The sequence below is a fragment of the Pollicipes pollicipes genome, unplaced genomic scaffold, assembly GCF_011947565.3.
Source record: "Pollicipes pollicipes isolate AB1234 unplaced genomic scaffold, Ppol_2.1 Scaffold_4002;HRSCAF=4701_pilon_pilon_pilon, whole genome shotgun sequence".
Classification (NCBI taxonomy): Eukaryota; Metazoa; Arthropoda; class Thecostraca; order Pollicipedomorpha; family Pollicipedidae; genus Pollicipes; species Pollicipes pollicipes.
Window position 1 is genome coordinate 38,778,692 of NW_023596420.1, and position 15,096 is coordinate 38,793,787.

Sequence of the window (15,096 nt, forward strand, 5' to 3'; positions counted from 1 at the left end):
CAGATAGAGCTGCCATCAGTATGTCTTGGTGCCTAAATACAGCAAGAAGGCTCACCAGCCTTCCTGTTATGGGGATGAGACTTGGTATGGTAAGTGAAATGATTGTGTCAAATGCAGCAAATTTGACAGCTTAGAACTGACTTCTCCTCATTGCACATTGTCTCCTCTCACATGGCTGTCATGCAGATGGTCCAAGTGCTGGCCATTCTGCCCCTGCTGTCACACCCATTCTGTTGTGTCTGTTTGGCCGTGTCCCATCTGGTAGCTGTGACGCCGTCTGACCGTCGTCCGTCGGCAGGGCCGGCGCGGCCTGTACGTGCGCCAGCTACCGCCGCCGCCGGACGCCCAGCTGCCCGAGGTGGAGCCGGTGGAGGTGGACTGGCGCCACGTGGAGAGGCTGCTGCCCCGAGAGACGGTGCCGGTGCCGGCGGCCAAGTCACGCTACCCCTCCGGCTGGACCCCGCAGCAAGGTAGCGTGGCCTGCGAGTGGCCGCCGGTTCGTCCGAGCCTGCCTCCTGTGACGATGATGCCTCTGAGCCTCTGAGCCGATGATGCCTCGCCTCTGAGCAATAATGCAAGGACGCACGAGGTCCGCCAGCAGACAACAATATGGCTTATCTTCACGCATGGGCACGTGTGTGAGTAAGACTTCTGGTGGCATGCAATCGATGCAGTTTTGCCACGCCAATGTCCTGTGAGTTGGAGATGCAGCGTCACACATCTCGGGCCACGTGCGACGGCTCTGACCAGACCGGCCGCCTCACCGCCGCTGGCCGTGCGCCGCAGGCAGCTCGGAGCTGACGTACTCCGTACGGAGATCGGTGAACCACATGCTGCCGGTGTACCTGAAGATCAAGGAAACGGCGTGAAGCGTATCACCATGGTCAGGAACGTCCGAGGCGACGTCTGGGTGAGTTTGGCGCGCCGCGCAACCTCCCGGTCCGGAGGGCGACCTCCCGGTCCCGAGGGCGACCTCCGGGTCCCAACGGTGACCTTCCGGTCCGGGCGGGGATATCCCAGTGTCGAGGACGACCTCCCGGTTAGAGGCGACCATCCGTTTCCCGAGGACGACCTCCCAGTCCCGAGGACGACCTCCTGGTCCTGAGGGCGACCTCCCGGTTCCTAGGGCGACCTCCCGGTCCCGAGGGCGACCTCCCGATCCCGAGGGCGACCTCCGGGTCCCAACGGTGACCTTCCGGTCCGGGCGGAGATATCCCAGTCCCGAGGACGACCTCCCGGTTAGAGAGGCGACCTCGCGGTCTCGAGGGCGACCTCCCGGTTCCTAGGGCGACCTCCCGGTCCCGAGGGCGACCTCCCGGTCCCGAGGGCGACCTCCCGGTTCCGAGGGCGACCCGCGGCGTGCCGGTCACGCAGAGTCACAGTCGTGAGGTGCGGTCTTGTGGCGTGTCGCTCCGAATCGCCGCCGTCCTGTGCAGTATGGCCCCCAGATGTGGCGTGTTGCATCGCGACGTGCTCTGAGCCAGTGCTGTTCGCAGCTGTTTCACAACGAGCTGAAGCGGCACCTGGAGGCGGTCAATGAGAAGTTTATCGCCTCGCAAGTGAACGAGATGGCTCAGTACGTGCAGTTCAAGGGCGAGTACGTGACCCAGGTCAAACAGTGGATGCGAGAGCGGGGCTTGTAGCCGACGGAAGGCGCCCCAGCAGACGGCGTGTGCTCGACGTCTTGCGCGCGTTTCGGAGCGAGGTAAAGCGGCCTATGGACACCGCGGTGCTGCAACATGTCAAGTGAATCTTCGATGAATGGAAAGTGGTGTTGAACGCGTGTTTTGTGGTACTGGGGTCAGCACGACTGACACGGCATGACACGACCCACCTACATTAATTCTCATTCGCCTCTGCTTTGCCCACTGTCTGATCGCACAATGGGACATGCTGTGAGGACATCTGGTCTCGAGCTGGTTCCTTGCCAGCTTCGTGGTCGGGGAACGCGTCCGCGCTGGCGACGCCGTTGGCCTCGGGGGGGGGGGGGGGATGTTGATCCTGGCGAGCTGTTGTTCCCAATCCTCACTCCGAGGGGCAAAGAGAACCGTCAGGAACAATCTCACGTTACTGATGCGTTCAGTCGCAATCTGCGTGGCGCGGCGACGGCGGACGGCGGAAAAACAGCGTGGCATGTAAAGATTACCTTTATTTCGAGGTGTTTCAAAACACGGCGTGAGCGATCTACCGATACTGTAGCGGTAAGACAAGGTCGGATATTTGTACAATGCGAAGCGGCATGCCCCACCCTCGTGCCCCGTCCCTTCACCTACAACTTCCGTAGCTACCATGGCAACGCCCGTTTCACCAGGGAGCAGCGCTAGGGAGAGGCGACTATCCGCAAGCCTCAGCTGGCTAAAATCATGGCACGTGCCCCCACCTCCTACAGCGTCCTGCACCCCCGCGGGCGACCCGCCCACTCCCGGACTCCGTCTGCTGACGGACTGTAACAAACGCCCACGCGACCCGCGGCGGTAACAGGCGGCATGTGCACGGCGGGGTGGCAAGCGAGGTAGCCACTTGTTCGAGTACCGTTCTACGTCCACTACAGTTAATATCTGTCGGACCAAATTGTCCGCGGTCTTCATTGCACGTGGCCGGACGCGGCGGCGGCGGCCGGCCGGCGGCCGTGGTGCGCCGGCTGGCCGCCAGAGGCGTTGGCGGCGCCGCCTAGTGGTCCAGGATGCGCAGGTTGCCCGATATGACCTTGTTCTCGAGCCGCGCGCCGTCCGGGATGTCGATTCGGTCGCCATGGTTCGCCACGATGATCACCGCACCCTGCCGCGCACCGCCGTGTCAGTGCCGTGTCAGCGCGGGACGGTGTCATGTCACGCACGATGTCATGTCAGAACCACAGACGGTAGCGCGCTGGCGCCTCGCGGCGCCAAATCGAGCCAACAGAGCGAGTCGTGCGCTTGTACATTTCACAGAGACACAGCGCAGCTTGTGTGACGGAGGCCAGCCTGCCGCGACATCGTTGAAGAAGCGCACCGTCCAAATCACGCCTCCTTTGTTCTGCCGGGGCTCGTTTCGGTTTGTCCAGCTTCAGTCGCTGTGAGATTTGGGCGTTCACACCCCAGAGGTGGTTTTGTTCAGGCCTGCACGTAATTACCGGTGTTCAGTTCGCCCTGATGTCCCACCCGCCCACGACCTATGCAAAACAATCCAAGCTGCCGAAATATTACTGCGGTCCGGCGTTTACGCCAGTGCGGCGAAAATGGGATCCAAAGATCACCGACGCCACGTCACGGCGCCACGGCGTGACGTCACCCACCCTCAGCGAGACGTCCTTGCCGAACGTGACGTCACCAGAGACGGTCAGATGGTCCAGCTCCATGATGTCCGGGATGGAGGCGAACCGCTTCAGGAAGTGGGCCACCTGGCGGCGGGCGCAAGCGGTCACGCCGTCACGCTCGTCAACCCGTCACGTCCGCCACGTCCGTCACGCTCGTCAACCCGTCACGTCCGCCACGTGCGTCACGTGCGTCACGTCCGTCACCCGACGCTAAACAGCAGTGCGACTGAGGCGCCCTAAAGCCCCGGTCGCCGGTCGGGCTCGCCGGCCAGGGACTGCCATTCGCCTAACGGCCGGCCCGGTCTGGGGCGAAATGGGGTGGGGTGGGGTGTGCGGGTTGGGTGTGTGGAAAGGACTTGAGGCGACCACAGGGTGTGACAGAAGCAGTAAGTGCAGTGAGTGCAGCGTTGCCCTTTGAACGCTACACGTACCTCTCAAAGCAGGAAAATATGTTTGCACCGTTCAACACAGTTTTGGAATGCTGCTGCTGTTGACTGCCTCTGGTGCCGCCACGCTCCGGCGATACCAAGAATACTTTAACAAGGAGGACATGAACTTTGGAGATACTAACGAACTTCTCAGACTTAGTACTGTCAGCTCATCCATGTTAGAATTCGCTGCAAACTCGACCATTTTGATCCATCCAACGCGTTTTAAAGACGTACAGTACACATCAACGAGAGTAAAACTTACCTTGATCTACAAGTTTGACCAACGGAGAGCCGCCAGCGTCCATCAGAAAATGCATGAATATGCTGCCTGAAGGAAAATGAAAACAAAACGAATCCAGAACCCCTCCCCCCCACCTCCCCCACGACCGCGCGTCGCCGCGTTTCAGGCCGGGTCTCTGCGCGTGGTGTCGCTCACCTTAGCGAAGTGGTTGGGACCGAGCTTGACCAGTGGGGTGGAGGCGAACTGTCGCAGCGGCGACATGACCAGATTGCCCTGATTCAGGTTGTAGAGGTTCGACATCACCAGGAGCAGGTCGTCCGTCTTCTTCACCGGCAGGAAGCGCCGCCGGGGCACGTTGATGCCTGGCGCGAGGGAACAGCAGACGTCATGACACCGCACTGGTCGAGCCGGACGAGCAGCTCTGACTGTCACCAATGCCGGCCCATCGCACCGGCCCAGCTAGACGAGGCAGCTCTGACTGTCACCAATGCCGCCCCATCGCACAGGCCGAGCTAGAAGAACAGCTCCGACTCTCACCAATGCCGCCCCATCGCACAGGCCGAGCTAGAAGAACAGCTCCGACTGTCACCAATACCGAACCATCGGCCCGGTCGAAGGCGACGGACTGAACCAACACGGCGTCTGGTGTCTGACCCCTGCCACGTGTAAATGAAAACCGCACGAGACATACACGCGAGCGAGACAGACAAACCATGAGCTTTGGAGAACATATAGAAATACGAGAATCTGCCAGACGGCCGCCACAGCAGACAGGCGGCACGGCGGCGGGGGCTGACGGCGCCGGAAGAGACTGACCGGTGGCGCCGTTGAAGCACTTCATGGCCGCACCGACGGCCGTCTCCAGCTGGATGACGTTGGTGCCGTTGGGCAGCGTCTTGGGGTTGACGATGATCTCCATGGTGAGCAGCTCCTGCTCCAGCACCCGCTTTACGGCTGCCAGAGTGAACCGGGGTCACGCGCGGGCGGTGGCGGCGACGGCAGCGGCGGTGACGGTTGCGTCATCATCGATGGAGAGGAACGGTTCGTGGAATGAAGTGTCTAGTCGTGGGAATGCCGTAGCTGGGGCCTTTCAGCGGGCGCGATGACGTCGTCTGGGATGTTAGTACTCCACGGTACAGATTAGAGATCCGTGATTTCGAAAGTGTCGCAGGTATCGCATAGTCGCAGCTTTACCACCTGACGCGACCGACGGCATCGTCTGAGAGGTACCTCACTTAACAGCCCAGAGATAACGAAACTACGGCCAGCCCAAATCGCGATGACCCCTCGTTCCGCCAAGTCCGACCGACACACACGCACGGTCGCTGACGCGGGTTACAAGCACGCCGTCAAGTGGCCGGGCTCACGTGGCTCTCACAGTCGAGCCGAGTTTGAGCCGAGCTGGGCGCATATCGCCGGCCACGTCACGACGGTGGAGGTGACGTAGCCGTTCAGCTTGCACCAACCGGACTGCAGCGCCAGACGCCGCAAGGTGCCGGAGCACCGAGGGGCTTCCTTGTGCAATATCTCACGACACGATCGACTCGGCGACGGTCTATCGGGCAAAGTCTACGAGGCGAGCCTTCGCGCCATATCAGGATCATGTGCAGTGCACTGAAGCACTGCGATACTTGCCGAGAAATTACGGCAGACCTTTGGTAAATTACAAGCACTCGCCGACAATAAAAAGGAGCAGCTGACAAACGCAATGTAAAACTAATTTGCCGTCGTTTATAGCTTATTAACTACTTACCACAGACTGCTATCATTGTAAGCTTCTGAACTAGCTACCACAGTCTCACCTTTAAGATTGACCCACAGATTATTCGTGTTGAAGATCCTAAACTTCTTCACCGACTTGAACTCGTCCACATGCTCCTTGGGCACCTGCGCGATCTCCAGCAGCCGGATCTTCTTCATGTACTCGCAGAGCGTGCCTCCCTGTACAGACGGGTGTGTCATCACCACCGATTCCCGCGGCCGCGCGGCGCCATCTCCCCAGGCCAGTGCTCTCCCCCCTCCCCCTCCCAGCAACGCGAGAGCCCTCCTCGTCCCGTCCCCGTCCCGGTGTGACCCGGCCCCGCGGCGGCTGACCCCTGACCTTGATATCGGCGCGTGTCTTGTCGGTGACCTCCATGAGGAACTCGCAGTGCCGCTCGCCAGACGGCGGGTTCAGCAGCGAGCTCAAGATGGCCGTGTCGACCGTGGCGCCCAGGTTGTCTGAAGCGGAGAAGGCGGGGGGGGGGGGGTCAAGACCGCGACCTGGCACGGGCTGGGTCACGGCCGCGACGGCGACGCCTCCTGAATCAGCGACTCCCCTCCACACAGAGAGGGGGGAGGCGACTTCCAGCGAAGCGACGCTCCGCCCCACAGCAGCCCCATTGCGACACGCGCCGAAGCAGGTCGCGGCATAGTGTCGACCCAGCAGTGGACTGAGCATGATAGGAACGGGCGGCGATGTTACGAGCGCGCCGACCTACCAGGGTTATGTCGCGTATCACGAGTGATGCCTTACCTATGTTGGAAATGAAGACATATTCGCGACCCTCGTCAATGAACTGGTTAAGTAGCCCCGAGTTGTGGAAGGACTGGATAGAAGTCACCGTGACCGGGAGGGTACCACCTGGAAAACAGCAGCCGCTGTAACAGGTGTCATCTTTACAACTGCTAATACGCGCTCCGGACCGATGACCGCAAACAAAGATCCAAATGACAAAATACATGCCAACACGCAAATACAAAACTAGCATAAATGACCACCCTTTTAACAAAAGCAATGAACCTTGCGTCCATAAGTCAGAGAAGCCCTTCCATCACAACAGATATCCTCTGCACTGTTCAGGATGTAGATGTTAGAGCGGTGTGTGCGGAGCGGGGAGGGGGGGGGGGGGTCGTGACGTATGCGACAGGACCAGGCGGCAGGTGACGGCGCCCCACCGCGGCGAACGCATGTGAACCAGGCCCCACCGGCGGCGCGGGGCGGGGGCAGGCAGTGCAGCCTTCCGCGGTCGGTGCTCCCGCAGCCGCTCCCGCTCCCGGGGGCACCCACACAGCTGCGACTGCCGGGAGTTGGGGCCGGGCCGTCGGGGCTGGGAGTCGGGAGTCGGGGCCTGGGAGTCGAGGCTGGGAGTCGGGGCTGGGATTTGGGCCCGGGACTCGGGGCTGGGAGTCCTCGAGAGAGCGAGATAGCCGACCCAGTACTGTCTTGGCCCAGCTCTCTCATCGGTCAGACCCCACTCAGCGTCAGGCCTGTTGCTCTCAGACAGCCAGCACGGCACAGCGCTGGCCAGCGTCTCGCCTAGGCCGGCAGCGGCCAGGCGGCCGGCAGAAGGCGGAGACCCTCCACCGTACACAACCAGCGGCCGCAGGAAAAGGGACGATGTCGCAGGGTGCGCCGGACGCGGCCAGTCCCGGTGACAGCGGGCGGCGGCGGCGGTGGTGGCGCGTGGGAGAGCGACGCGCGTGAGTGACGCGTTCGCCGCCCGCGGGACCCCGGCGAAAGGCTACCGTGGGAGATGGAGAGATGGCTAATGCTGGCGACTTGTTCCATCCCGTGTTATGATGACGCTGGCGCTTTCGTGACGTGGCCAGACAGCGGTAAGTGGGACTTCTGTGGCGCAGCAGCATCACAGACGCGCGGTAATGAGTCAAACCCTGTACTTGATGGGGAACTCGGAAGTGATCACGGCCATCATTAGGTACTCGACCTGCCGTTCTGTCGACTCATTAATGTGACACATCCCGTGACGCAGAAATCATCCAAATGAAAGAGGAAATGACTCGACAGAATGCCGGCGGTGTCGTGCATTGCCGTTTCTCACATAGGTACTGCACTGTACAACGGTAATCCGTAGTTGCACCAAAAGACCAATCCAACGCGACTCTTTCACTGCGGCTAAAAGGAAATGCTTTCCGAGTAAACTTCGTTCCTGTGTGATGTCACCCTCCACCGCTGCAGCGCGCTCAGTCCGCTCTGAGGATCCGCGGAGGCGAAACTCACGCCTCCGGGTCGTCGTTGACGTTCATGGTCTTGGCCACCGGTGTGAGCGTCTCCTTGTTGATGCGCGGGTACTGGCTCTGGTTGAAGGTGTAGATCTTGACGTTGAAGCCCGTGTACTTCCGCAGCACCTTCTGCGTGTCCTCGTCCGTGTTGAACGAGTTCATCAGCACCAGCGGCACCTTGCAGTTGTACGTGTTGTTCAGGTGCTGAGAGCGCAACGGTGAGGTGGGTCAGGCATGACGTCACACGTGACGTTGGACGTGACGTCAGACAATGAAGCGGCGCAGAAGACGCCACGCGGAACGATAACACGAAGAGGCAGAACCGACACCTGCACCATGACCTCCGTGTGGTATGACCTCAGCGATCTCACTCCACCATCAGGACATGGGGAAACACACGAAGCCCAGGTACCGCGACCCGAACCCGTCACCGTCATTTGGATCCGCGCAGAGGGCGCCGGCGGCGGAGCGTCCCGCACCTCGATCTGCTGAATGGTGAGGTCGAGGAAGGTCAGGTCGTTCCTGACGGCGATCAGCGACTTGGGGCCCTGGCAGCCCATGGAGGTGCCCAGGCCACCGTTCAGCTTCACCACCACCAGCTTGTCGAGCTGCGCGCTGAGCTGGTCGGCGGCCGGGTCGCTCAACTCGCCGTACGAGCGGATCGTCTCGTCCGAGATCGGCGCGATGTTGTCCCACACCATCTGCGGCCCCTTCTCCAGGATGAAGCGCGAGAACAGCCGCTGGAAGCCATCCGACTCGCTGCGGTACGACTGCCGGAGACGAGAGAAGTGGGGGGGGGGGGGGGGGGCGGTCAGAGTGGGTGACGGACGATGCAGGCCACGCTGGGCTGCGGACGATGGCGGCGGGTGAGACGGCGGCGTATCACTTCCGCGGGAATCACGACCAGCAGCTGACAGTTGGTAACATTGCGGTAGGCATCTCTACCCATACATTCCCCGGAGACGAAGGAATGTTGCGTGAGGCGGGGCGGGGAGGGAAGATCACCACTCACGGCGGGGAGATTTAAGTGCACGATTACGTACCGCCCGACCGCCCCTTCTGATTCGAGAGTGAGCATCCTGTAATCCCTCGCGCTCGAGAGGGCTCCCTATACCACAGCGACATCCACAACAGACGATCAAACCGACCCGCACCCGACAACAAGGGCAACAAACGACACCCGTGAAAGGATGTACACGACTGGGACCGCCCGCAAACAAACACGGCCTCCGAATCAACACGGCACTCGAAAGCCGACGCCGAGACGTTGCATCACCCGAGCCGCCTGGCCACGGCTGAACGCCGTCCCCGCGCACCAGCCCCGACACGCTGCACGCCGGAACCGGCCGCCTGATCGAGACAGGGTGTCCAGGTCTGCGCGAGCCGCGCGCGGCGCGCCGTCCGGCCGGCACGCGCGCCGCCGCCGGCGCTCCGCCCGCCCGGCTCACCTCCCGCAGGCTCTCCGGCACGGTCAGCAGCAGCTTCTCCATCTCGGTGGCCATGCGGATCTGGGCGTCGCGCTTGGTCAGCTCCTTGAAGGCGGCGGCGCCGCCCGAGCCGGTGCGGCGGTGGCCGAACACCTGGCGGAGCGCGCGACCGCGTCAGGGGCCGCCGCGGGGCCGGGCGCCGCCGGCGCCGGGGACGCCGCCGGTCATGGCTGGGCCCGGGCTCGGTGCGGTGGAGGCCGTCGCACACAGGCTGGCGCAGCCTCAGGCGTTCTGCCATGGCCCGCTTCGCACACATCAAGCCGGTCCGAGTCCGTGACGTTAGTGAGTTAGTGACGTCAGTCGGTCCGGCAGTCAGAACTCAGAATCGAGTCAGCGAAGCAGCATTAGTAACTCGACGCTACACGCTCAGACTGGGTTAGACGGACGGACTGGACCCGCAGCGCAGTGCAGGGACTCGCGGAGCAGACTGCACAGCACTGAAACAGCCTTGGCTTGGTTGTGAGGCGAAAGGGATGGAACACTGGCAAACGAGTCATGTTCGGAACCACGGAAGCAGTGTACCGAATCAGAAACCGCCCAGTCGGCCTCGGTTACGCGTCAGCCCGAACGGCGGGGGTCGGCCGCGACCTGCGACCTCTCAACACATGCCGGCGTTCCAGCGAAGTCCTGCCAACAGCAGCCGACACCGACGAACCTTATGGTGGGTCTGTCGTGCCATCCGTCAGCGCTTAGTTAGCCGGCCGGGCAGAGACAGCCGCCGCCTGCAGCGTCAACATGATGTGCACAGCCATGCAGCCGCGCACCAACAACAACAAATCATGTTTAATGCCATGAAACCACACACCTACAAAACAACCCCGCTGCCGACCGCGCCGGCTCTGTGCGCCGGGCCAATGTTCTCCCAAAAGCCGCCGTGGTAACAATGCATTGTAGCTCTGCCGTCTGCTTCAAAATAAACGATAAGACGAACGATCTTTGGGGAAAATGTGCACGACTCGTGCCGAGTCACATTAATGAAGTGGTAGAGCTTGGGCGCACGACCACAGGTTCTCCTTTAGCGACAGTGGTCTGAACTTCGTAAAATAATATCTAAACACATTATTATTGCAAAAAGAACGGAAGCCGGTGCAGCTACAGCCAGCTGTAAAGCAGGAGGCACAGCTGTGGACACAATCAGACGGGCGATTCACAACATGGGACGTTTTACCAAGCACACGCGGTGCGCTGTTTGTGTGGAAAAGTGCTTTCGTGCTAAGCTCTTGCGCCTTTGACAGGTTTAGCTGTATGGAAGCGTAACCCTTCCGTCGGGCGGTGGAAGCCTGACATTGGTATTCGGGTAGTCTTCATGAGTTATAAGTCGAATGATATTCTGTACTCCGGGAAGAGTAGAGTAGATACATTGGAGACGCTGGAGTAGAAATATTGCCGAAACATCCCTTCCCTTTGCATTTTCAGACAGGTACCGTGCATACCATTACAACGTTGAAACAGAAAATCTTACAACCCGGCTCTGAAAGACGCATGATCTTATGTTCAGCTGATCACACATCCAACGATTAACGGTATATTACGCCAAACAAACAAGCTAGAGCCATCATTTTAAATCCAGTTTTAAAAAATGCGCGGCGACGTCGACGCCTAAAAGGTTTTGCGCAATTTTTTGGGCGATCAGCTTATATGAAAATCCTCTTTTCCGGCAATTTAAACTTGCCGTATTTGAAGCTTTACATTTGCAGCCAGTGATGGCACACATGCGCCAGTGAAGTGTGCCTCAAAATGTCATTGATAACAGGCCCGGGATGGACGAACGTAAAACTATCACGCTGAACCAGCTCAATGCCCGACGTGAACACCATCGTTTCATCACGACTAAAATCATGACCTGAACGTTCTCCGGCCATCGATTCACCGGCCATCGGTTTACCAACAACCGGCCATCGGTTCACTGGCTACCGGTTCACCGGCCATTGGTTCACTAGCCATCGGCCATCGGTTCACCAGCCATCGGCTCATCGGCCATCGGCTCACCGGCCATCGGTTCATCGGTCATTGGCGGCAGGGCTGTTGGTACCCGCCCGTCCCGTGCAGCGGCACCGGGATCGGGCCCCCTTCCCAGCCCAGCTGCGACTCGTGCACCATCGCGCCTGCAATTATGCACTGTCACCTGAGCAGTCCATCCGCAGCCGGCACACCCGCTCCTGATGACACCCCTCCCCTTCACCTGACCCTACCTGCAAACACTCACTGCAAACCGTCTGACTACAAACACTCGGGCACAGGTCGCTGATCCGCGGACCATCCGCGAGGGACCATTCGCGGACCATACTATTAATGTGCGGACCTTTCGCGAGGGGATTATTTCGACTTGAGCGCTGAAATAATTGGCTCGCCGTTTCTCAAATCTTCCTGTCAAGTCTTCTCGACGTCCGCAGCATCTCCATCATCTTTACCCCTCTTCTCCAGTGCCCTCCACTACCATTTTGAAGTCAAAATATCAGTTAGTGTCCGAATTTAAACACCGGGCGTCTTCCCTGCCTTGGTCCTGCGAAAATACCTTTCCGTTCTCGTCTTCTTCCTAAACACCTTCCAACCAGAGACACAAACTGTCGCGAGCCGCTCGGTCCATTCTTTGTCGGAGACTCGTCCGTACACGTCTGCACCTGAACACGACGGCCAAAACAGCCACCACCAGCCAGCACACAAACACGTCACCACCACCAGTCCGCACACAGACACGTTGCCCCACCAGTCCGCACACAGACACGTTGCCCCACCAGTCCGCACACACACACGTTGCCCCACCAGTCCGCACACAGACACGTTGCCCCACCAGTCCGCACACAGACACGTTGCCCCACCAGTCCGCACACAGACACGTTGCCCCACCAGTCCGCACACAGACGTCATGAACCCATCCCGGAAAAAAATCTCCTCTTGACAACATATCGCTACAGCTCGCGTGGAATCAAGCGTTCCACTTGACGAACTGCGAGTTTTGATAGGTCGCTCCGGACTAACGGAACGATAACTCCGTTCCAAGTGGCTTTATCGTGACAGTCTACACGTTCGGGTCTACCTTTTCCTGTTGAATGACGTTTCCGAAACACGGCTACGTTGTGCCGTTTATGTCCGCTTAGAAATTTTCTTCTAATCTTTTAAAATATCAACACAAAACTATCACTTTCCGAGCCCCTCAGGTGGTTTGAATACTATAATTATAGCGGTGCGCAGACATTATGAACTGCTTGTTGCACAGTGCTCAGCGGGAGTGACCCCGCAGTTCGGTGCACTTCTCATTGGGATTTTCACGCTCTCTTCAGCAGATTCTCCAGCCCAGACTCACAGCCCAGCCCCGCGGTCCAGCCGCACCGTGCGCCCGTGCACCAGCTGCCGCCGCGGCTTCACCGGCGGCCGGGTTGGCGTCCGAATCCACTGTCCAGTGACGGAGCTCTCCTCTCCAGCGTCGTGGCGCTGATGGCGGCCATCCTCTCGCCGCCACCACCGGCGGCTGTCGCTTCTTATGGGTAGCAGCTCACCCTTGTGAGCGCAGCAGCCCAGGTCAGCAGCACCCGAAGCCAGCGCAGCCCAGGTCAGCAGCATCCGAAGCGAGCGGCAGCCCAGGTCAGCAGCACCCGAAGCGAGCGCAGCATAGGCCAGCAGCACCCGAAGCGAGCGGCAGCCCAGGTCAGCGGCACCCGAAGTCAGCGGCAACCCAGGTCAGCGACAGCCCAGGTCATCTAAAGCGTAAGGTGGCCATCTCGGCCCACACATCGAGGCCGCGTACGCGCACCAGTACACGCATGAGGCGTGCACTCCAGCGGAGTACGGACGCATTGCATACCCCGAGAATCGCTCCTTGAACGAACTATGGTGTTGTACGCGGAGAACTCACAGAGCCAAATTTGTAAGCTTTCATGCTGGGCCTACCGCATCACAACTGGGCAGATTGGTTGAGTACATATTCTGCCCATGAGTCCCGAGGAACATTGCGAAGATACTGAGGTAAGCATTAGATATGATGAAATAAACTCACTTATAACCGTTGGTACACTTGGTAAGTGGAAAGGAGTGCCCTTGACAACGAAAAACCATTTGGGCGTAAAATGACCACGGTAGTGGTAGACGCGCAAACGCGCAAACCAATCGATCATATGAATGTTCGCTTGATAACGTTGTTTACTCACTTATTCCCGCAGTATATTGCGTCTCTTATTCTCAATGTAAGAGCTCATGACGCCGACCTGACCCCGACCTGAATGCCTCTCTTGCTGCCACCGTGTTCCAATTCGTCTCCCTCGGTGCGCGACATCGCACGCAGTAGTGACGTCACATACGGCCGGGGCCGGTCGGCGGGGCACTGCCCTTCGCCGCGCGCCCGTCTGACCCACGCACCGCCGCCGCCCGGCCGGCCTGGACACGATCAGCGGCACGTATCGCCAGACACCGTAGCCGTCCACGCGGACTCGGAGCAGCGGACCATGGACGCATGCATGCACAGACGGCGTCAGGGGTGGTACGCCTTACGGTCCATATCCAGATTGGAGTCTGCGGCGAGGTGGACGGGCAAAACGCGAAGTCCTCATGAATTGTATTTGTATGCGTCGTCCCACGCAGCCTAAGAACTGACATGGCCCCGGCGAAAAGCTGTAAATCATGCAAAAACGAGGCCAAGATGCGATCTGTACACAAGCTCAAGGGAGCGCACGGGATCTCGAGATAGCAGAGCCACTTGACTCACCTCATATTTCGGCGGAGTTAGTTTGCGGTTATCCAGCGGCTGGCAAGCAGACCTACTCACGGTGTGCGAAGGCATTTTAGCGAGAGGCTTGGCGCGTGCGTCGACCACCACTGCCGCCCGTCAAAAGACTCCCGTTCGTACGGGAGTCCGGCGCCGGCAGGGGCAGATGCAGGCGGCTCTGGCGGCGGCCGAGCAGTGGCGGGGCGCGCGTGCTGAGCGGGGGCGACCGGCCCGCACCGACACACGCCAGCAAAAACCACCCCGCGACCCACTAACCGTGCCGGTACAACGCTGCGCGAACGGCCAGCGCCAATCAGGGTCATCGACCCTAGAAGTGCACTACGCTCTCCGCGCCCTGCAACCGTCAGCCGTATGGCCCGGCACGTGCCGTGGTAGGCGGAAGCTCCTCCGCGACCGAAGTCAGCCACGCCAAATCCGAACCGGACCTCGCCATACTCGCTGACGCCGATGGGGGGCCGCGCCGCCGGGCGATAGGCGGCGGCGTCGCTCCTGGAGCCGCCCATGAACGGCCGGGCCCGCGGGCGGGCGCGATGTTTGTCTCCCTGCGTGGCGGCCGGCGGCCGGGCGGGCTGCGAGGACGGCGCCTGCCGCCGCCGCTCCCGCTCCCACCGCCGCCAGACGCGCCGCAGAGGGGCCAGTCACGCCCCGCCCCGTCAGCGCGCTCGTCGGCCGGCCGACGACGGCGGCACAGGTGCGAGGGCGGAGGAACCGACCGCCAGTCACGGCGGCCCTGCGAGTCGTCCGCCGCCGCCTCAGCGCATTCCCAGGTGCTCTCCGTAACGGTCTGACTGGACAATAGTTCGGCACGTTTCTTATTTAGGCCGAGCGGTCGACTTGAAACGTTGCAACAATGCGAGAAGTCGCTGATATCCGTTTCACCAGCTCATAACGATTCTTAGAGGACGCAACGGCGAAGCGTG

The 15,096-nt window shown here is 60.4% G+C and overlaps 1 protein-coding gene and 1 pseudogene across 1 annotated transcript; one reads left to right on the forward strand and one right to left on the reverse strand.

Moving 5' to 3' along the window:
• The first annotated feature begins 11 nt into the window (after positions 1–11).
• LOC119094058 (putative 39S ribosomal protein L49, mitochondrial) lies at positions 12–1,700 on the forward strand. The gene is given in 5 exon segments (XM_037217124.1): positions 12–89; positions 299–470; positions 787–855; positions 858–910; positions 1,497–1,700. Coding segments are annotated over 5 exon segments (510 nt in total). The 5' UTR covers positions 12–20; the 3' UTR covers positions 1,644–1,700.
• Positions 1,701–2,133: 433 nt separating this feature from the next.
• On the reverse strand, positions 2,134–14,303 carry LOC119093209 (UTP--glucose-1-phosphate uridylyltransferase-like; annotated as a pseudogene).
• Between the last annotated feature and the right edge of the window lie 793 nt (positions 14,304–15,096).